Source organism: Chenopodium album, chromosome 27 (genome assembly GCF_948465745.1).
Source record: "Chenopodium album chromosome 27, dcCheAlbu1.1, whole genome shotgun sequence".
Taxonomy (NCBI): Eukaryota; Viridiplantae; Streptophyta; class Magnoliopsida; order Caryophyllales; family Amaranthaceae; genus Chenopodium; species Chenopodium album.
Genome location: NC_137860.1, coordinates 33,149,387 through 33,171,421, shown reverse-complemented (window position 1 = coordinate 33,171,421; position 22,035 = coordinate 33,149,387). Strand labels below are relative to the sequence as shown.

The 22,035-nt window shown below is 37.4% G+C and overlaps 1 protein-coding gene and 3 pseudogenes across 3 annotated transcripts; all 4 read left to right on the top strand.

Annotated features, from left to right (window-relative positions):
• The first annotated feature begins 6 nt into the window (after positions 1-6).
• Positions 7-6,357, top strand: LOC145620711 (putative disease resistance protein RGA1; annotated as a pseudogene). Its single transcript, XR_014108292.1, has 4 exons — positions 7-287; positions 848-4,842; positions 5,296-5,429; positions 5,524-6,357. The product of XR_014108292.1 is annotated as a putative disease resistance protein RGA1 (transcript).
• Positions 6,358-8,011: 1,654 nt separating this feature from the next.
• LOC145620712 (glutamate receptor 3.2-like) lies at positions 8,012-14,143 on the top strand. Of its 2 annotated transcripts, none has more exons than XM_081675418.1 (7): positions 8,012-8,285; positions 9,501-9,866; positions 10,238-11,574; positions 11,692-11,969; positions 12,340-12,371; positions 12,466-12,860; positions 13,351-14,143. In XM_081675418.1, exons 2-7 carry the CDS (start codon positions 9,602-9,604, stop codon positions 13,846-13,848), a joined length of 2,805 nt encoding a protein of 934 aa, XP_081531544.1. In that variant the 5' UTR covers positions 8,012-8,285; positions 9,501-9,601; the 3' UTR covers positions 13,849-14,143. The 2 variants fall into 2 exon arrangements, with proteins under 2 accessions (XP_081531544.1, XP_081531543.1); XM_081675417.1 differs by having other exon boundaries at positions 8,012-8,289.
• A 1,173-nt stretch (positions 14,144-15,316) lies between these two features.
• LOC145620720 (homoserine kinase pseudogene) lies at positions 15,317-16,843 on the top strand (annotated as a pseudogene).
• Positions 16,844-19,141: 2,298 nt separating this feature from the next.
• LOC145620727 (RING-H2 finger protein ATL80 pseudogene) lies at positions 19,142-20,931 on the top strand (annotated as a pseudogene).
• Positions 20,932-22,035: the final 1,104 nt, after the last annotated feature.

Here is a 22,035-nt window from a genome sequence, read left to right as displayed (position 1 = left end):
ATGTTTTATCGACAATATTGAAAGGGGGTGTTAAATACCGCTAACAAAAATTGTCGAAGCCTGCAACATTTCAAGCGAGATGTCATTATTGTCCTTACTAAAATACTAAACCCAAACCCATCTTTCTCCTCTTTCTTTTTTCTCTCTCATCAACCATCCCCAAACACAACCACCACCGCAACAGAGGCAACCGGCGTACCAGGCGGCGGTCAGGAGGTGGCGGCGCAAACACAAGTCAGTTTCGGGTCGTTGACAGCGACGGCATGGCTGGAAATCTGGGGAAGGAGGTAAGTTTCCCGATTAGCTTTTTGTTTTGAATTAAAGTTTTTTTTAAAAAAAAAAAATCTGGTGGCTAGTAACCGGCGCTCAAAACCGGTTGACCGCCATCGATAACCGGCGCTCAAAACCGGTTGACCGCAGTGGTCAATCAGTTTTGACCTTCGGTTATCGGTTGTGGTCAATCGGTTTTGAGCGCCGATTATGGTCCATCAGCTTTTCTTTTTTTTTTTTTTAAAAACAAAAACTTATTCTAATTAATAGTTATTATTATTACATAATAATTATAATTAATTTTATTATTATTAGATAATTATTATGATTAACTGTAATTATTATTGGAAGTCTGGTGTAAATGGCGGTGGTTGTGGGTTGTAGTGGTCGACATGGTGTTATGGGTGGTACCAGTGGTGGTCGATGTGGTTGTTTTAGAATTGGTGGATGGACATCGAATAAAGTTTGAGAAAGAAAATGGGGAAGATTTTAGAAAGGGTAATGTTGTCTCTTTGCTTGAAATGTTGGCGGTTTGATATATTTGTTGGCGGTATTTAGTAATCCACTATTGAAACAGGGTTGCAGATTCTATAGATCATCTGTCCAAAACGTCAGGAGTCCTTTATCTTCCTGTTTCAGATCAGGTTCTGCTGTAGATCCTTCTCTTTTTTCCATTGGATATTCTTTGCTTTCATATATTAGTTGTTGCATTTCTTTGAATTTGGCTTATTTGACTCTAAAACCATGATTCACCACGAAAGATAGTACATGGAATATGCCATTAATCTCATGATTTACCTACTACTACCGCGGTATGAAATATAAATTAATCCGCACAAGTAACACAACTAATAATCTAGCTGTATCCATTTCAAGTCAACTACCTATACAAGCAAATAATGTTATTAAATAATACGTTAGTAAAAACAATGAATATACGTAATTTTCTTAGTGTTATAAAATTATCAAATCGATCTATGACATGTGAAGCAATCTCCTTGTTTTTTTTTACTGTCAAAGATATCTGTTACATGTGAACTATTCTTCTTATATTAAGAAGCATTAGCAAAAATGTGCTACAAATGTTAAAGTGATAGAATAATGTATACCTTGCCTGGGTCTTTGGCAGAGATGCGTTGTAATCTCACATCTGTCCATTATCTACCCCGACTGTCTTTAACAATTATCTAGTGAATTGGTGCAGGACGTTAGTCATTATATATAGTCTGGAGGATAGTAATTTAGTCACCACATTACTACTAACTTTCTCCTTACATTCCTTGCTCTCACATTAATTCTTTCACCTGCTGTGAAATTTGAAAACCCCAATGGCTGAGCTTGGAATCTCCATTGCTCAAAAGCTCATTGAAGTCACCGGGTCTGCGGTCTTCAAAGAGATTTGTGGCATTTGGGGCTACAAATCTCAACTTGAAGAGCTCAACAAAACTGTCTCCACTGTCAAGAATGTGCTCCTTTGTGCAGAGGCTAAGCGAGAGCTTTTGGACCATGAACGGGACTATGTTGAAGACCTCAAGGCTGCTGTTTATGACGCTGATGATCTATTTGACGAGTTCCTCACTCTAGCTGATCTCAAGCAGCTTAGACCACCAAGCAAGGGTGGCAAGCTTTTTGCTAAGGTATGTTGCTTCTTTTCTTCTAAGAACCAAGTGGGTCAAGCTTATAGGATGTCTCGCCAGGTTAAGGACATTAAGAAGCAATTAGAGGCTATTGTCACCAACCATAAAAATTTTGGGTTTAGTATTGACTATAAACCTATAGTTAGGAGAAGGGAGGAAACTTGTTCCTACTTAGATGCTAAGGCAGTAAGGCTATTAATCATATTATTGGGAGGGAGGACGATAAAAAGGCTATCATAGATGTGTTGCTAAGTCTGAATGATGTTCATGAAAATGATTGTTTCGTGACTATTGTGGGAGTAGGAGGGCTGGGGTAAACAACTCTTGCCCAACTAGTGTTTAATGATATAGAGGTTGTCAAAGAGTTTCCAGATCCAAAGTTAAGGTTGTGGGTTTGTGTTGCTGATCAAGATGGAGAGACGTTTGATGTTAAGTTAATACTTTGCAAGATTCTAGAGTTAGTTTCCAATATCAAGCCTAGTAGCACCTCCACACTGGAATCAGTGCAAAGGCAATTTAAAGAACAATTAATGGGAAAGAAGTTCCTACTTGTTCTTGATGATGTGTGGACTGAAGATCAGAAAAAGTGGCATAATCTGAGAAATTTTTTGATGTTTGGTCAAGGGGGGAGTAGGATTGTAGTAACCACACGTTCACATATGACAGCCGATATTATTGGGGGTAAGAATATTTATAAGTTAGAAGGTTTGTCTCGAGAGAATTCGTGGCGTTTGTTTGAGATGACAGCCTTTGGCAAAGAACCTAAACACATAAACCATCTTGAATTAGCTGAGATTGGAGAGAAGATTGTTGAAAAATGTTATGACATTCCTCTTGCTATAAAGGTTGTAGGGAGTCTTTTGTATGGTCAGGGCATAAGTAAGTGGAGGTCGTTGAAAGAGAGGAGTTTGACAGGAATTGGTAATGGTGATAATGAAATAATGTCTATTTTAAAGCTTAGTTACCACAATCTAGGATTCTCGTTGAAGAGTTGCTTTAGATATTGTGCATTATTTCCCAAGGATACTAAGATAGAGAGGGAGATGTTGATTAGCCTTTGGATAGCCCAAGGCTACATTGTGCCATTTGATAGAGGTCAAAGCATAGAAGATGCTGCGGAGGAACATTTTTTGATTTTGTTACGAAGATGTTTTTTCCAAGATGTAGTGAGGGATGAATTTGGTGATGTTGTGTCAATTAAAATCCATGACTTGTTGCATGATGTTGCTCAGGAAGTGGGGCTGGAGGAAATCTCTGTAGTGAGTTCTATTACAAATAATCTGGGTGATAGGACTCGCCATTTACATTATGTTGGTGATACTGATACATGTTCAGAAAGCTTTTTCTTCAAGGATAATATTCGTTCGTTTATTTTTAGTAAAGGAATAAAGGAACTGACGAAGGATACTCAAATAGGCAATTGGATGTGCCTAAGGGTATTGGACTTGAAATTTTCAAGTTTTGAAAGTTTGCCTGATTCAATAGATAAGCTACTGCGTGTAAGGTATCTTAACTTATCTTTGAATCGTAATCTTAAGACACTCCCTGATTCCATTACTGAACTTCATAATCTGCAGACGTTGATATTAAGTTGTTGCTTTGAAATAAGAGAGTTGCCTACAAACTTTAGCAAACTGACTAAACTTAGGCACTTAGATTTAGGTGGATGTTTTAAGTTAACTAGTATGCCTTTAGGCATGGATAAGTTAACTAGTCTGAGAGTGCTACCATTTTTTGTGGTCGGTAAGGGTACTGAGAAACAGTGTGTTGGAGAGCTAGAAGATCTAAGATCCCTCACCAACATCAGAGGCAGGCTCCAGATTGAAATTGGTAAAAATTATCGAAATGTAAGAGACACGATTGATTGTTTGAGGACTACACAACATCTCACAGAGGTTAGTATCAAATATAATGATAACTGTGTTGATCATCAAGTTCATATGGAGAAGTTGTTGCCACATTCAAATCTTAAGGGGATCATGTTGTGGCAATACATGGGTACGACGATTCCAAGGTGGGGTAGAGCAGAAGATAATTGGGCAGTCAGCCTCCCATATCTTGTCACCATTGAGCTTCAATTTTGTAGCAACTTGGAGCAGATACCATTGTTGAGTAAACTGCCTTATCTGAAATCACTGGTTCTTATGGATTTGAACAAGCTGGAGTATATGGAGAATAGAAAAAGCAACACTATCAGGAATGAAGAAGAATTAACGACGTTCTTCCCCTCACTTGAATCTCTTGAGATAAGCAGTCTCAGAAGTTTGAAAGGATGGTGGAGTGGGGCGCAGTTGATTGAGAATGACGATCATCATATCTTGAAGAGGAGATTGAAATTTTCACGTCTATCAAAATTGAAAATCTTTGATTGCCATAGTTTGATGTCATTTCCTCCCTGTCCAAGCCTAGAAGATTTGGAGTTATGTTTCAGCAATGAATCATTGTTTTTTGAAGTTAACAGAAGGGATGAAGACCATGAAGCTGTTGGAATTTTAGAGGATGATGTCAGAACATTAAGGAGGCTGGTAATCGATAAGCTGGGTTATCTCAAATCTATCATTGGCATGACTGAAGACGACATGCCTTGGAAATCTCTTAACCAGAGCCTCCGTTCCCTGGAAATTATGCTTCTAAGGGATCGTTTAATGCCAACTTCCACAAATGGCTTGCAGTACTTGACCTCTCTCCAAACACTCCAGCTTTCATCCTGCTGTAGCCTGATAGCTCTCCCAGATTGGATAAGCTGCTTATCATCTCTTCAGTGTCTGTCCATCACAGATTGTCCTTCTCTCAGATCACTTCCTGAATCAATGCAGAGGCTCAGCTCCCTTCAGAGTCTTGAGATCACTTATTGTCCGCGCCTTGAAAAAAGATGTGCAGGACCTAATGGGAACGATCTGCCGAAGATTAAACACATCCCTCATGTGAAAATCGGGTGAGTGTTTAAAGAAAGTTGCTTGCACTCGTTTGTCCCATTTTGATTCTAGTTTATGCTTTTTCCGAACACTTCCACACTTCTTAATTAACCAATTTAATTCTTTGAAGATGCACCCGGATGCTACATGGACCTTTTTAGTTAACAGACTCAACATTCTTTGGGTGATACAAGAGTAATTAAAAAAAATAAAGTATAGAATGCTTCAAACACTAGCTAGGCAATGTTTCTACATCAGCATGCTCATGAATTTTTTTTCTTAAAAAAAATTATCTGCCCCTAATCTCAATTTTGCCAAACATTGGAGCTTAACCATTTTTCTTTTAATTGATATACTGTCTTTTTTCTGTTTCATTGTTTCAACAATTTGTACACTCAGTTTTGTTTTGTTATTATCTCATATTGTGATCCCTCTATCTCTTGGATCTGGATTGACATTCTCACTTGCATCAGTGAATCGTGAAGACTAAGGTCTGATTATCTGCAGCAATGGTAATTCCATCAGTTGCGTTGATACACATTTGTTGGGTTGTGGATATTCAAATTCTGCATAAAGCTAGACTTTGAACAGGACAGCCGGTTTTGAGGTTAGTGTCCTTATACTTATCTTTCTGTTCAGTTTTCTAGTACTGGTTTGTTTTCTTTGTGTCCATTTACTAGTATATGCTTATGTTCATGCAGTGAAATTCTTTCTGGAGTGAATTTGTATTCTGGTTTTCTAATATGAGGTGGATGGTATCTGAGTTGGACTTTTCGGGGAATGAATTAAGGTGAATTTGATACATTGCTACTAGTGCAAGAAGCTGTGTTGGTTTTGGATTTTAATGCAGCGCGGTTGATATACTTAAGCTAGTACTGGGCTACTAGTACAAGAAAGTAACAAGCTTTTCATATACTCCGTATTTGATATCAGAGTTTTAAAATGCTGCTGCGCCAAAGCTCATGATGCACGGGTTGATTTGGAGACCCTTCCTAGAAGGTGAGCCTTTTCAGCCCTCTGATGCTTAATTATGGCCAGGTTCAGTCTCTTGTAAGACTTCTCACTAGGTGAGAATTATGTTCAATAGTAATATTGCCAACAAAACCACGGGCTCAACAGCTCGTTACTACGGCCAGTTCCTCCATTCCTTGGAGTAGTTAGAAAACTGAAGACTGATCATTGCAGTATAATAAGAACATATTAAACACTCAGAAGCGCGCTGCAATTGGCAAAGTCACATGCCTGATCAGAGTAATGTATTCCTCGAATGATTTTTTCTTTTACTTAGCAAAGATTGTCTTATGACAATGGTTACTTTTCAAATTCAATTGCCCATAATTCATCTTAAAGATTATAGGCTGAACATTATGTTAAAAACTTTGTAATTAATTACTAGTAGGAGATTAAAGTCCTATCTCCTTTGCTGAATGGAGTTTATCATTTTGCTTTTTTAAATAGTAATTTCTCTAAATATAAAAAGAGAAATTGGTCTAGTGGAGCAGTGGTGTTGTAAGTCTTGTAACCATTAGGCAGAGATTGGGCGCCAAAAAAAAAAAAAAAAAAAAAAGGTTAACATCTCAACATTAGATGGCTTGCATGAAGTAATGAATAGTTATGATAGTTTTGGCATGTGCAATAAAATATTGACACTTTAAATAAGAATGTTTGAGTCGGTATGCTATGATAATATTACTGAGATGTGATTATTTTCTTCTTGTTTTGATTTTCCCTTCAATATGTCATGATAGCCCTTTAGGCTTCTTCCTTATAATAGTATATATAGAAAGTTGTATCAGACGGATTTGTTGAATATAAACAACTCACACATATTGCGATTCATGTTCATGGTGCCATGTTGGTACTATTAATTATCTTGTGGTGATATGATACAGTCATAGAGTGTCATAAGTCAAATTAAAAAAAAAAAAAAAAAAGACTATTTGTTTCGTGTGGTTAAGTATTGACGCATAGCACCTATATGTTTTAGAAATATATAGGATGACAAAATGTACCACTACAGCCTAATAAGTGATAGGTAGTAAGTATATTAATAAGTACTATTAATACAATTTATACTTTAATGGTACATTATAATACACAAAATGTACCACTGTGGAAAAATATCAAATAAAAAAATATAATAAAAACCCCATACTACCCTCCTATATGCATGCTAAACATATAAGTGCTATGCGCCTAGATGCACTAGTTTCGTGTCTTTTAAGTTCATCCCACTTCACTCCATATTTATTTCACTACCTCCATTATTCCATACTTTTTGTAATCTGCCTAGAGTCAAGACAAATTATTAACCACATTGTCGACATACCAACCAATGAGCCACACACTTGTAATACCTTAGGAAGAATGTTCTTATTGGGTCCGTCTAAGGCCCCACACAAGGCCCACCACTCCATTAGTTGGTTGGGCTGGAAGCCTAGAAAGACCTGAGTGCTACTCCACAACTATTTGTTTCACATCTTTCAAATTCTTCACTTGTGAAGCTTTTTTAAAGGTGTGATGGTGAGAAGAGAAGCTTTTACCCCTTTTGAGGGTTGGATTTATAAACCCTTTTTGTATATTAAAGACTTGAAACCTTACTTTGTTCTTGTAATTTTCACTTGTTTAAATTTAATTAGTTTTACGGCCAATTACATTGTATATTAAGTTTCTTTAATATACTCCGTAAAAGTTTTAATTTTAACGCTGTTTAAGAAAATTGTACTCCTTGACTTAGTTTTGTCAAATTATAGGCTTAATTATAATTCAAATCCTTTTTACCACTCAATTAAGGGCTATCTTCATACAAAATGCTAGAAAAAGTTATAAGTTTCTAATTACATCCCATGTTATTTCAACCACTATAAAATATTGAATGTTTTAATTTTACTCATTCAGACCAAAACCATTAATTTAAAAATAAAAATTAAAAGGTTAATTATCCTTAAATTACTTTCAAATTACAAAAATAAACTGAAGAGAATAACGCCCTAATCCAACGCCTACCATTAAAGTATTTGTCTAGTTGCCTAGTTGGGGCTTATTTGGAAATTATGAGTGATACAGATATGCACTTTCACTAAAAACGCTCCACTGTCCCCACTCCCACCCTTCATTTTCATTTCCCACGTTCATAGTATGAACAATATTACTACACATTACTTCACACTGAGACATGTTGTTCTTATGCTATTTGTGCTGTTGCAATTATTTTCCTTCATTTTTGTTGTTTTTCTCTCTCCTAAATCTTTCTCAGATTTCACCCTTATCTTTAACCCTCTACCTATTTTAGCCTTCAATTGCATTCCTATTTCTAATTTAACAAGAAAAGTCAACTCAACTTGGGTGGAATTTTCTTTCTTTTTTTTTTTTTTCTTTCTTTCTGGAAAATATAATGCTTACTCCTGAATTTAATGGCAGATTCTTACTTCACCTGTGAAGCTTTCAGCTTTTCTTTTCTCTCGTGGGTATATTTCTTTATCTTCTTACTTAATTATTCTTCTTCAATTTCAATTTATTATTACTGTATTTGTAATTTCCCTGATTTTTATAGTATATATATTTTTTTTTGTAATTTTTTTTATGTGGTTGTTGTGTACCTATTTTACTCAACTGCTGCTTCCTCAATTAGAAAGGGTAATTTTTTGTCAAAGAAATTTTTTTAAAAAAATAAATGAAGGGAGCAATTTTTCACTTTTATATTATGATGATGATGAGGGTATTTTTAATTAAATAATTATGTGGGCGGTTGCTTCATTTTGCACCTTCTAATTAATTATTTGCTAATGATAATTAAAAAAATAATTTGTTTTTAAAAAAATAGATTTTGCTAAAAAAGTGGGCAATTAGCTTTTTATTGCACATCAAAATGAAGTACTCCTAGTTACTTCGTATTAATTATAAGTGGGTAGTTAGCTTCATATAGCGCTTTTTGTGATATTGCTACTTTTTTCAATGAATGGAGCTTATATTCAACATCAGTTTTCCTGCAATCTTCATATCCTTGATTTTCTGTGTTAAGTAAGCTTCCATGTCATTTATATACCAATTATTTTGATGTATACTCTGTATATAGCTTGAAAAAGTTCATTTCTTGCTTATTTTTTGGGTTTAGCATACTACTCCCTTCGTCTCTTATTGTTTGCACCATTTGCTTTTACGTGGTCTCCAAATAAAAAAATTAAAAATAAAACATAAAAGATGGTATTTTGAAAATATATATGTTCAAGCAAATCTAACAATATCCTACCAATATCAATTGTTCATGGTCAAAAAAAGAAGAAAAAAGAAAAAAAAAGAAATGGTGCATACAATCAGGGACGGACGAATGGAGTAGGTTACAATAAGGATTTTAGTAACAAAATTCATCTTTGTTTAAGGATTCCGTCGGGTTTCAAATGGGGTTTTCTTGTTTAATACAACAGTTATGAGCATAAAATCACCTGATGTTTGCTTTCTACTTTTTGAGTGTGTTGTTTGCCCTGTCCATATGTTGTATTCCTGCTTTTTGGAGACCCTAACTTTAGAGTTACCTTAGATTCCAGTTCCTTTGGGTATTTGGTTCTTTTGCCAGAATTGGAATTATTATTTTAGATGCTTTATTAACCATTTTATAATTTTATATGTTCATTTTTCACACACCCCCAATTTACTTTTCTTATTTTAATTGGGTTTGTAGTGGCTGAAGGAAGAAGGAAGCTGATTCCTAAGCATGATAATATTGTTATTGTATAATTGAGGCTTATTGAGGGAACTTGCACTTCTGTGAAGGCCTGTTTCATGTCTAATTTCAATATGAAAGTGCTTCATATTGTGCCATGGTTGGTAGTTCTTTGCAGTATGTTCTTTAAAGGCTATTGTAAGTCAGAGAAAGTGAATATCGGTGCTATATTTACTCTGGCCACGCTCACTGGTAAGGTTTCAAAGATCGCGATGAACGCTGCTGTGGATGATATTAATTCTGATCCCAATGTACTTGGTGGTCGTACCCTCTCTCTCCATATTCATGATTCTAATTATAATGGATTTCTCAGCATCATGGGAGGTAAATTCCTACTAACACTTTTATGTTGTATTTGAAATTTTGGGATTCCTTATCATAATAGTATGATAGTCTATATGTGCTTCTTATGTTTCTGTATGCATTTAGGCTTCTTCCTTTGCTAGTCTTTATTTTGCCAAAAATATTTAGAGGAAAATGGATGAAACATGAGGGAGGCATCTTGGCTGGCAGGGAATATAGAGCCTCCTTTAGGTCCGAAAATTAGAGAACTTAGAAGCATATGTTGCAGATTGGCTTTCCTTTATTCGTCTCCACTTGTCCCTTGACTCCCTTCCCTCCAATCATGTCAAACAAGCATTAAAATGTATGAGAATTTTAACATCTGTTAATTAGTATATATTCATTGATCGCAGCATTGCAGTTCATGGAGACGGATACTGTTGCTATAATTGGCCCTCAGACATCCATTATGGCACATGTGCTTTCTCATCTAGCAAATGAACTGCACATCCCACTATTGTCATTCTCTGCACTTGATCCTACATTATCACCTATCCAATATCCCTACTTTTTCCAAACGGCCCCCAGTGATCTGTTTCAGATGGCAGCTATTGCTGAAGTAGTAAACTATTTTCGCTGGACCCAGGTAACAGCTATCTTCACTGATGATGAGCAGAGTCGGAATGGCATCACTGCATTGGGTGACAAGCTTGCAGAGAAGCGTGGAAAGATCTCTTATAAGGCAGTTCTTCCCCCTGATATCAGAGGAAATTTGAGTGTAGTAAAACAGGAACTAGAAAAGGTGAAGAATAAGGAATCTAGGGTGCTTGTTGTGCATACTTTGACTACTTTTGGTCCAATAATTCTCGAGGCAGCTGAGCAGCTTGGCATGATAGGAGAAGGGTATGTTTGGATAGCTACTTCATGGTTACCTGCCAACTTAGATAGTACTCCAAGTCCAAAGCTCTACAAAAACAGTCAGGGGGTAATCACACTTCGTCCTCATACTCCTGACTCGCAAAGGAAAAAGGCATTTATCTCTAGGTGGAACAACTTGAGCAAAGGCTCTACTGGGTTAAATGTATATGGGTTGTATGCCTATGACACTGTTTGGTTAATCGCCCGTGCTATTGATGCATTTCTGCGCCAAGGCAACAATATTTCCTTTTCAAATGATCCGGCCTTAACTGCTGTTGGAGGAGGAGATATGAATTTAAGTGCTTTGAGTATCTTTGATGGAGGAAAAGATTTGCAAAAGCTTATACTGGGAACCAATATGACAGGTCTCACAGGCCCCATTTGGTACAATCCTGACAGATCTGTGGTTAATCCTTCTTATGATGTCATTAACATAGTTGGTAGGCAGATGAGGCAGATTGGATACTGGGCAAACTATTCTGGGTTATCTGTTATAGCACCAGAAACTCTTCGTGAAAGACCGCAGAATCGTTCAGGTGCCAGTCAGAAGCTACGCAGTGTTGTGTGGCCTGGAGGAACTAAGAACCAGCCTCGTGGTTGGGTTTTCCCTCGGGATGGGAGAAAATTACGAGTTGGGATTCCTCGTAGAGTCAGCTTTCCTGACTTTGTTTATGTAGACAATCAAACTCATGTTCCTCGTGGATACTGCATCGATGTTTTTGAAGCTGCCATAAAATTGCTGCCTTATGCTGTTCCTCATGAGTTCATATTATTTGGAGATGGGCATCGAAATCCTAGCTATAGTGATCTCGTAGCAAGGATTACAACGGGTGTAAGTATTATCATTTCATCTTGTCTACCTATGCTTTCTTGGGTTCTTTATTGGTAGGTCTTTTTAACACGTTAAACCCAGGGTGTTGATAACTGATATTCAGATGTGATATAATAGGAATTTGATGCTGCTGTGGGAGACATTGCGATTGTTACCAACCGCACAAGAATTGCAGACTTCACTCAGCCATATGCAGATTCAGGGTTGGTTGTAGTAGCCCCAGTTAAAAAGATGAGTTCTAATGACTGGGCGTTCTTAAGGCCATTTACACCACTCATGTGGGTGGTGACGGCTGTATTTTTCCTCGTAGTGGGGGCTGTTATATGGATCCTAGAACATAGATTGAATGATGAATTTCGTGGGCCTCCTAGTAAACAGATAATGACAATTCTATGGTAAGTCATAATTCATGATTGTGCATTACAAAGATAGATCCCAAGTGGTTGTTTGGTTTGTATGAGCTATCAAGCATCATTTCCCGTGATGTAGCTCTCTTGCCAAAGATTATTTGATTAAATATGGGAAGTAGACTTCACTTAATCTGGGGACTAGGTAAGCAACTTGTTTCGTTGGATGGAAATTTTCTTTCCAAGAAGTTAAATGTCTAGAGATTTTGTCAACCAAGCAATATACAAGTAGAAAATTTCATCTTCTTATAAGTCGATACAGAATATTAGCCAAAGTGCCAAACAACTATTTACAGTTCTGAATTGTGCTTTTCTGTATATGATGCTCACATTCATAAATTTCTTCTTCGATTGTCAGGTTTAGTTTCTCAACCCTGTTTTTTGCTCACAGTAAGTCTATTCTAATCAGTCTTTCTGAATATCAGTTCTGGATATGTTTTTGGCTTATTTTACTGATCTTTGTTGAAATATTCTGATCTTCTAGGAGAAAATACTGTGAGCACACTTGGTCGAGTGGTTCTTGTCATATGGTTGTTTGTGGTTTTGATCATTCAGTCAAGCTATACAGCTAGTTTGACTTCTTTCCTGACTGTCCAACAGCTAACATCTTCAATAAAAGGAATCGACTCATTGATTACTAGCAGTTCCCCTATAGGATTCCAAGTAGGCTCTTATGCAGAGAACTATCTCCGTGAGGAACTTAATATCCCTAAATCAAGGCTTAAGCCTCTAAACTCCCCACAAGAGTATGCTGATGCTCTCAAAGCAGGAAGAGTTGCTGCTGTGGTTGATGAACAGCCGTATGTTGATCTTTTTCTTTCAAACTACTGCCAATTTGCAGTTGCAGGCCAGGAATTCACCAAGAGTGGTTGGGGATTTGTGAGTATCACTAACTATGAGCTATAAGTAATTAGTTGTGTTTCTTACATTAATAATTACACCGGAATATTCTTTGCTAACCATCCTAGGAATCATCATGCTTCACCTGTTGCAATCTCATTTTGCATCTACTTAAAAAAAAAATAACGAAAGGAGATGAATTCCAAAAACAAACCTATACTTTTCCATATAAACAGTACTAAAAAGTGTTCTGAAGTAAACCCATACACTAAGTGGCTTAACCAGTATATTATGTCATATTATATTATTATGTGTTTGTCTTTTATTGCAAACTAAAAATGACAACATAATAAACCAAAATTAATATTATTAAGATTGAATCATGAGTTTTATGCGCAATTATTGTTATACACTTACAGTTTGAAAGAATCAGATTCTTGTAATTGAAGCTGGTGTGTTCTGTTGTTGCCTTACAGTTCTTTGCTTTGATTACTTAGTTTGACACACACTGACTCTATCTGTTTCTCAGGCTTTTAAGAGAGATTCTCCATTAGCTCTCGACATGTCAACAGCCATCCTCCAGCTATCAGAGAATGGCAGCCTGCAAAATATTACTGAACGTAATCTCAAGCAAAAGCGTGCTTGTCCATCAAATGTTGTAAACGATTCTGAACAGCTTAGGCTGGAAAACTTCGTCGGCTTATTCCTTATATGTGGCGTTGCTTGTATCCTCGCTCTTATCATATACTTCTCCACAATGCTCTACCAGTTCCATCAGCATCATTTGCCGCACACGGAACCTTCAAGCCAGGGCAGTTCTCGGTCTGCAAGAATTAGGACATTCTTGTCATTTGCTGACAAGAAGGAAGAGCAGTCACAGAGAAGGTTGAAAAGGAAACGTATATCTGCATCAATGCCTACTCATGGTAGTGAGCCAATGGAGATTGAATCAGCGGGGAAATCATCTAAAAGTGAAGATTTTAGAAGTTATCGCGACAACCATAGTGACAGCAATATTTGGAATTGATGAGAGGATCAAAGCTGATCCCAATTTCTTGTAATTATGTCCAAATATATTTTAACTTTGCCTTAGACCCTTTGAAAATATATCATGTAGAAATCATTGAATGTATACAGGTTAGTGTAATACCATGGCAATGGGCTAATAGTCTTATTGAGAAAAGACTGGAAGAGGAATTTTGTCTTATAGTTCAAAATTTCCCCTTTGTATGTTCATATCATTTGGAGTAAAGAACGATGAACAAAATTGTGTTTACTATAGTGACATAAATGAATAGAAACTTTCGATTTCGCAAATACAAGTGTTTAACTATCTTATTCATCCATTCAGTTAACATTTTTTCGGAAGACATTCTAAGAGCACTCTCATTCATGGGCAAAAAAAAGCCCATGAGGAGAATTTAATGGTAAAAATGCTAAAAATGTTATCCCATTCATGAGCAAAAAAAAATATGCCCATGAGGAGATTATCAAATGCCCATAGGAATGGCAAAAATAAATTGCTACAGTACCTATGGGCCCATGAGTGTTTGTGAGAGAAAATATAGGAGAGATGGTGGTGTGGTTTTTTTTTTGTTTAGCCCATGAGTGTGGGAAGAGTTCTTAAATAAAATGCCCATGAGAAAAAATGGAAAAGAGGAGTGAGAAAGTTAGTAGAGAGAGAGTGACATTATTATTTTTGGCCCATGAGTAAGAGTGGTCTAAGTTTAGCTAACAGGTTCACTTTGTTTTGTTGTATGAATTCTGAATAATTAAAATTTCTTTATTTAAAATTAAAATTGTCTCATAATCCATTTCGGAAACATATCAAGATATCATGACAAGATCGAACGGGCATTGAAAGGGTGTGTTATTGATTAAAATTTCTTGAAGAACATGCGGTCAAAAACGCGAAGGTAAATTGGTTTACAAACTAACTCAAGGTTCATAATTATCATTCCACCAACAAAGATTATCCCTACTAACACCTATGAAAAAATGAAAACAAAATGAGTACTACCTTTGACCTAGAGGTGATCAAGTTGGGCCCGACTCAATTTTGGGCGGGCTTTGGACAACTTTTTCCGTTCCGGCCCGATTTTTAAAAACTTTTGGGCGGGCTTGGGAAATCAATTTTATGCAATTTTAGTTAACTTTTTTGACCCGGTCCGAAATTGGCCCGAAAAATCTACATAGCCCACCTAATTTGGATGGATTTGGAGTTTTGGACATACATTTTCTGACCCAAAGTTTAGCCCAGCCCAGCCTGACCCGATAAATGGGCAATTTTTCTCTTTTTTTTTTTTTTTTTTTTTTTTCTCTGTCTTGACCCGGCTTATAGCCGGCCCATCCGGTTCATTGATCACCTCTATTTTAACCATAGTTTTTAACGTAGATGCGTTCACATTTTCGGAAATATTTTATGGATGAGGAGTATTTTTTGAAAGAAAATGGATGAGTGGTTTTTTTTTTTTTTTTTTTTTGAAGACAAATGGATGAGTAGTTGAGTACAAGGAATTACTGATATTATTCAATCTGTTCAACTCGTAGATAAAACAGAAAACAAGCAAAAGTAAACCCTTGCATTCATCTAATCTAACCCCCAACCTTCCTCTCCCCTCTCTTTAACCAGTCCACCACCATTTCTTCTTCTTCTTCACCACCACTGATCTCTGCAAAAATGGCAATCTGTGCTCAATCTCCATTGAAACCCATCAATCTCTCTCCTCATCTCAACCACCCCACCACCATTCACAAATCCCCATTCACCTGCAACTTTTCTCTCTCCTCCAAACCCACCCCAACTCTCTCCACTGAACCCACCCCAACCCTCACCTCCGTCACCACCTTCGCCCCTGCCACCGTCGCCAACCTCGGCCCTGGTTTCGACTTCCTCGGTTGCGCCGTTGATGGCCTCGGCGACTTTGTTTCTCTCTCCGTTGACCCTTCTGTTCACCCCGGTCAACTCTCCATCTCCTCCATTTCCGGCAACGCTTCTTCCAAACTCTCCAAAGATCCCCTTCTCAACTGCGCTGGTATCTCCGCTCTTGCCGCCATGAAACTCCTCAACATTCGCTCTGTTGGCCTTTCTCTCTCTCTCCAAAAAGGGCTTCCTCTCGGCTCCGGGCTCGGCTCGTCGGCGGCTTCCGCCGCCGCCGCCGCCGTCGCCGTCAACTCCCTCTTCGGCTCCCCTCTTACCCACCTCGAGCTTGTCCACGCTGGACTTGAATCGGAATCTAAGGTTTCCGGGTATCACGCCGATAACATTGCGCCGGCGATCATGGGGGGTTTCATCTTAATCAGGAGTTACGAGCCGTTGGATTTGGTGAAACTGGAGTTTCCTGAGGTTAATGATTTGTACTTTGTATTGGTTAGTCCGGAGTTTGAAGCTCCGACGAAGAAGATGAGAGCGGCATTGCCGAAGGAGATTGGGATGCCGCATCATGTGTGGAATTCAAGTCAGGCGGCTGCGTTGGTGGCGGCGGTGTTGAAGGGTGATGTGGCGGGGTTAGGGAAGGCAATGTCGTCGGATAAGGTGGTGGAGCCGACGCGGGCGCCGTTGATTCCTGGGATGGTGGCGGTGAAGAAGGCGGCGATTGAAGGGGGAGCGTTCGGGTGTACGATTAGCGGGGCCGGGCCTACAGCCGTGGCGATTACAGATAAGGAGGAGAAGGGGAGAGAGATTGGGGAGAGAATGGTGGAAGCTTTTTGGAAGGAAGGTGGATTGAAAGCTGCTGCTGTTGTTCAGAAGCTTGATAGGGTGGGTGCTAGAGTTGTTAGCAGTGTTCCCAGATGAATTTTGTTCTTTGGGGTATGTTTTTTTTCAAAGCTTTTGTATTTTTTGATCAGTTTTGAATGATTAGTACTGTTTTTGAGATTATTTAGGGAAGAGAAATAAATTGTATTTGCTGAGTTGAATTAGAATCCAATGAGCTTTGAGCTCTTCCTAATGAGCTTTTGCAATTTGCAGCTGATTTTTTGTAATTTCTCTAATGATAATGATAAATTTGAATTTTATTGAAGTTTTGGTGGTTGAGTATGTTACCTTGATACCAATTGTAATGGGAGTTGATGTTGGTCTTTGATTATGATCTTGTTCATGGAACTTGATGACTGTGTTTGATCTTTGTGATCTGAACTCTGAACATCATTATAGATTTATAGCGCGACAGGATGTGGTGAAACTAGAAATGACACTTTAGGTGGGAGGGGGAAGGGTTGAAGGACTTCAGAACTAATATAGGTCTTGTACGAGGATTTGGTTGCTGCTACTGGTTGTCTCATTATGAGAACAGGAGAATCTGTAGGCAAACCTTATTGTTTACCACCCATACTTTATTCCTTTGAGTGAAATGTTTGGAAGAGAGGGTGCAATAGTATGCAGCTAGGAAATTATTGGTGGTAATGCTATGTCTTTTATCCCAAGCAGGCAAGCACCATTGAATTCAGATTTAATGATTTCTTGCTTTTAATATGCTGGTTGAGTTGTGTTGTCTTAGGTCTTTTGAGGGTAGATGAAAAGTAGAGGAGCTCTCCTGAAACGTGTACAATCCTAACAAACCTCTAGAAGCTGTGGGTTCCTTAGTATTTGTCTTCCTTTCTTTTACCGATTCTTGTCAAAATGTCAAATAATAAAATATTGTTGTCTATGACTTAGAGTCATCCATATTCAATAATGAGTGAATGGTTGTAGGAATAGTTCCCAAGGAGCATATTCCCATTGTTGCCTGAGTTAGTTTGAAATGACTTCACTAAGCTGAAGGAATAAGAAAATGAACGATAAAATTGCATGGTTCTTATTTATTACTATTGCAGTTAGTATATTGCGGAGACACCTCAATTATAATTTCATAATCTTGCTTCTGCCAGCACAGATGCTAGATGAATCCCACCCATATAGACTATCTAATACTTGTGTGATGAAGCAGACACTGTATGGAACTGGGAGAAGATATTTTGTGAGAATATACTTCTGCTGCTCTATTATTGCTGCTATCTGTTTGTTGTCTGTTACTAATTGGTTATCTTAATCTTATTTAATTTTTTTGGCAAATAAATGGAGAGAACCTTGGGGGCACCTGCATTCAAAATGACTCTTGGCTCATGCATTTGCTGCTATAATGCTTCCTTGTCTTACTTGCTTAGATTTGCTATATTCTTCTATGGGTTTAAACTTAAAAGTGTCATTTAATAATTATCGCTTACACAAATTATTAATAAAAAATATTTACTTGAAACTGTCACTACTTTAGTCAGTGTTGCCTGTTATCATGCGCCCGTTGAGCTTCATTAAGAAGTCCTTTTTCAGATTATTGATTGGGAATCATTCAGTGTACTTCTGGATGGAATTTAGGTTAATGTTGGAAAAATGGATGGTGGGCGTTGGAGAACAGAAGCACAGGCGTAAAAGAATGAACCAGATTCTTTTATAGATCACCTTTTCTGCTCATTGTGGAGAGTTCCTTTTCATGTAGTCTATCCCACTACCAAAAGTTACTTTAAATTTTTTGTCATTTTATGCTATAAAATATGCATGTTTTATTATTGAATAAAGTTGGTAGTTGTAGAAATGGAACTCTGCTTATAAACTTGGCTATAGAAGCAGCAGTCATGCTGTTGTGTGTTTGTGCTTATTATCAGGTTCAAGCATTTGTTTAAATCTGAGATGCTTGCCACTGACCAAGTAAACTATTTGCTCTTTAATTCTTGTTAGTGCCAGATACAAAGCTGTTTTAGAAGAAGATATATAATGATAGTGGAAAGAACACATGTTCCACATCCTGTTAATCAGTGTCCTTGTTAGGATTTGTTATGGTTTATACTTTTGCATTGCACTTTTTTATGTCCATTGGCCATAACTATTCAAACACTGTCAGTTGTTTATGGAGCTTTGTCTCAAGAAGTTTAATCTCCTAGCAGGCTGACACAGTGCAGAAATAACACACTCAATATATTACTAATCAAAAAGAGGAAGAGGTCAATAACTATTATATATACCAATTTTTTTTATGCTAGTATGTTCGGTGAAATGAAGGTTTTATAATCTTCATAGTGTCTTTTCTTGTATGTTTGATTTCTTCTTAAATGAACTAGATGCTTACTAGATAAAACTTCATTGCATGTAATTTGTTTAGTGTTGGTGCTTTACTTTGAATGCAGTTTACTTATTCCCTGTAGTTTTGTGGTCTGATTTCTAGTTTACGTTATCTGCCTTAACATGTATGATAAACTGTATACCATTTTGAGAAAGGAGGTTAAAATTCTACTTAGGCAATTGTTTCATTTTTTTAATGATGAGCATTTTATGAAGTCTTGGGAACTATTGGAAGACTATGACATGAGTACATTGCCAAGTCTTTATATTGTTACTTGCTGAGATATTGCTATTTAGTGTATTTACAATAGAAATAATTTTGGATGGTGGGCCTTAAATGTAGTTGAGCTGCAAACTGCTTTATAAGCTCATGCTTACCTAGTCTCTCTAAAGAATCAAGAGAGGAAAAAGTTTTTTTTTTTTAATAGATTTTTGAGGGGGCAGGAAGGAAAGTTAAAATTTCTGTCCTGTTATTGGTTGACAGCAACTTACTACATATCGCTATTACTATAAAAGCTTTGCAGACCTAGAGGCTCAGACTTAACCTCTGAGAGATTAAACCCTTTATATGCACACCCTTGTACTCATTACAAACCCAACACCCCCCTCCCCCTCTCTTCTTCTCTCTTGAAAAGATTACAGAGAACAGGAAAAGAAGGAAAAGTCATGGTTGTTGGTCTAAGACTTCTTTCTGCAGTTAACACGTCAGTGTCTGCCAATAATGCGGGACTAACTTCTACCCAATCAGACTATGTCGTCATCTTGGCTGCTCTCTTTTGTGCTCTTATCTGTGCAGTTGGCCTTGCAATGGCAGCACGCTGTGTGTGTCTCTACCGCCCTTTCCATCTTTTCACAACAGCTCCAGTCTTTCATACTTCAGCACCCCCTCCATCAGGTCTCAGTAAGAAGACCCTCCAATTACTGCCTACAATGAAGTATCTTTGTGAAGCAGGTGATAGTAATAAACAGGCTGACTGTGCCATCTGCTTGACAGAGTTTTCTGATGGAGAAATGACGAGGGTTCTTCCACGATGTGGCCATGTATTTCATATATCCTGCATTGATAAATGGCTTGGGTCCCACTCATCGTGTCCATCTTGTAGACAATTAGTTCTGGTAGCTGGTAAATGTCATCACTGTGGGGGGCTGTCTGCCCATCAGGGCTTCCATGGCACTGCCAATGAGGTGCATACGAGAGAGCCTGATGTGATGCGCAGGCAAGAGCCGCAAGACTATATGCTTACATATCTGCCTTAATAACAGCAGGAAGTGGTGTATTTTTTGTTGTTTCGTTATAATTACCTACCTTCAGGTGATTGGAGCGGGTGTGTCATATATGTCAGATTGCTAAATCTAATTGAATAGAAGTATAGGAATCCATTCAAGTGCATTTGATTATGACATTCTTCTAGCATTGTCAGTTAAGGTATTATGTGGTTTGGGATTTTGCATCTTGCTACATAGTACATATGTATGTGCCAAGAGTATGGGGATCATATCAAGCTGCAAGGTTGCTTTTGCTTTGGTCTAGTGAGACAAATTTACTATGTGTGTTTGGCAGAGAAGTACTTCATTCATCACTCATCAGCATCACTGAACCTTTGGTGCTCTTATACTGTTCTACACTTGTGATTGTCCAAGACCCTGATTCTCGGCCAAGATGCCCCCCCTCCCCCAAGGGAAGTTAGTCACAAAATTGCTTAAGAAGATTTATCACGGTGTAACAAATATGAAGACCAGAACTGTCGTGGAAACACCAACAGTGGATGACTTGCTTGAGTTGTACAAGTATAAAATACTGGTTGAAACGGAAGTCCAATGGTCCATGACAGAGGAGCCAAGTTCCAGGTACTTGGGCATAATTCACATTGTCTATTCTTGGCATTTTAGAGCTCTTTGATAATTAAGAGATATGCCATTAGCATTAGTGAAAGCAGCTTTTTATGTACTACTTTTTCTACTATGTTGCTGCAGAATACTGTATACAGTGGTTTTTTTGTATTAATCAAACTTATGTGCATGCACCACTAAATTTGTTATGTTTTTTTAAGATATTTTAAGTTCATGAGTTTAATGCTGTTTTCTAAAGTTCAAGATGCTTGCAATTGATATGGTGCCTTGATAATTTTTTTGTTCTTAGTATAAGGTATATACCAATTATAGTGGAAGCCCCATTATCTTAAAAGCTCGTCTCAAATCCTATTTAACTATTTGGTTCTGATTATAAGTCTCCCTTGCTCACTCTAGCAGATGCCCTAGACAAACTCATAGTTTTAATCTCTCTTTCATTTAACTTTCTTTTTATTTTTTATTTTTTTTTTTTTTGAGGGAACTCTTTCATTTAACTTAAGCGTACGTAGAAAGTTGACACGGGGAGGGAGAGTCAAGGAGGGAAAACTTTCGCTTAAATGATGCCATTGTTAGGTGACTAGGAGAATATAGAATTTACTCGTATATTAATTGTGCATAAGATTTGACCCACTTTTAAAAATTTTTAAACTAATATAAAATTAACAAATTAAAGTGTATGTTGGAACCATATATATTGAGTTTACACGTTGTTGTTACCGTATATGATAGAATAAGGGCCTGTTCTCATTGACTGAACTGAACTAAACTGAACTCAACTGAACTTATTAGAGCTGAACTGAACTGAACTGAACTCAATATTTTCTAAGAGAAGGAAATTAGGAGCTGAACTGAATTGAACTGAATTCAACTCAACTTATTAGAGCTGAAAATAAACGTATGAGAACAGGCCCTAATGCGAGTCTCGCTCAGTCGCTCACAAGTATTATTTGCATAAGTGGCTGGGGTCTTGAGACAACTGTTTGAGATCGGTTTAATTAAAACCTTTAGACGAAACTTAGAAACTCAAATAAAGGTTAGTCCAATGCAAACAGAGCGAAAGAAAAGTATCTATTTTTTCTTCAATCATCAGAATGAAACTCATGACTTTGAATGTTCATATATGTTTGCTCTTTTTCTTTGATGTTAGCTTTATTTATTTAGTTTATGTCAGTGAGTGTTTGTAAAGTCTAAGGGCGGAGCTCTGATAGACTCACCAGTGGCAGCAGCAGGTTAAGGGTTTTTGTTTTTTGGATAATAAGTATACAACAG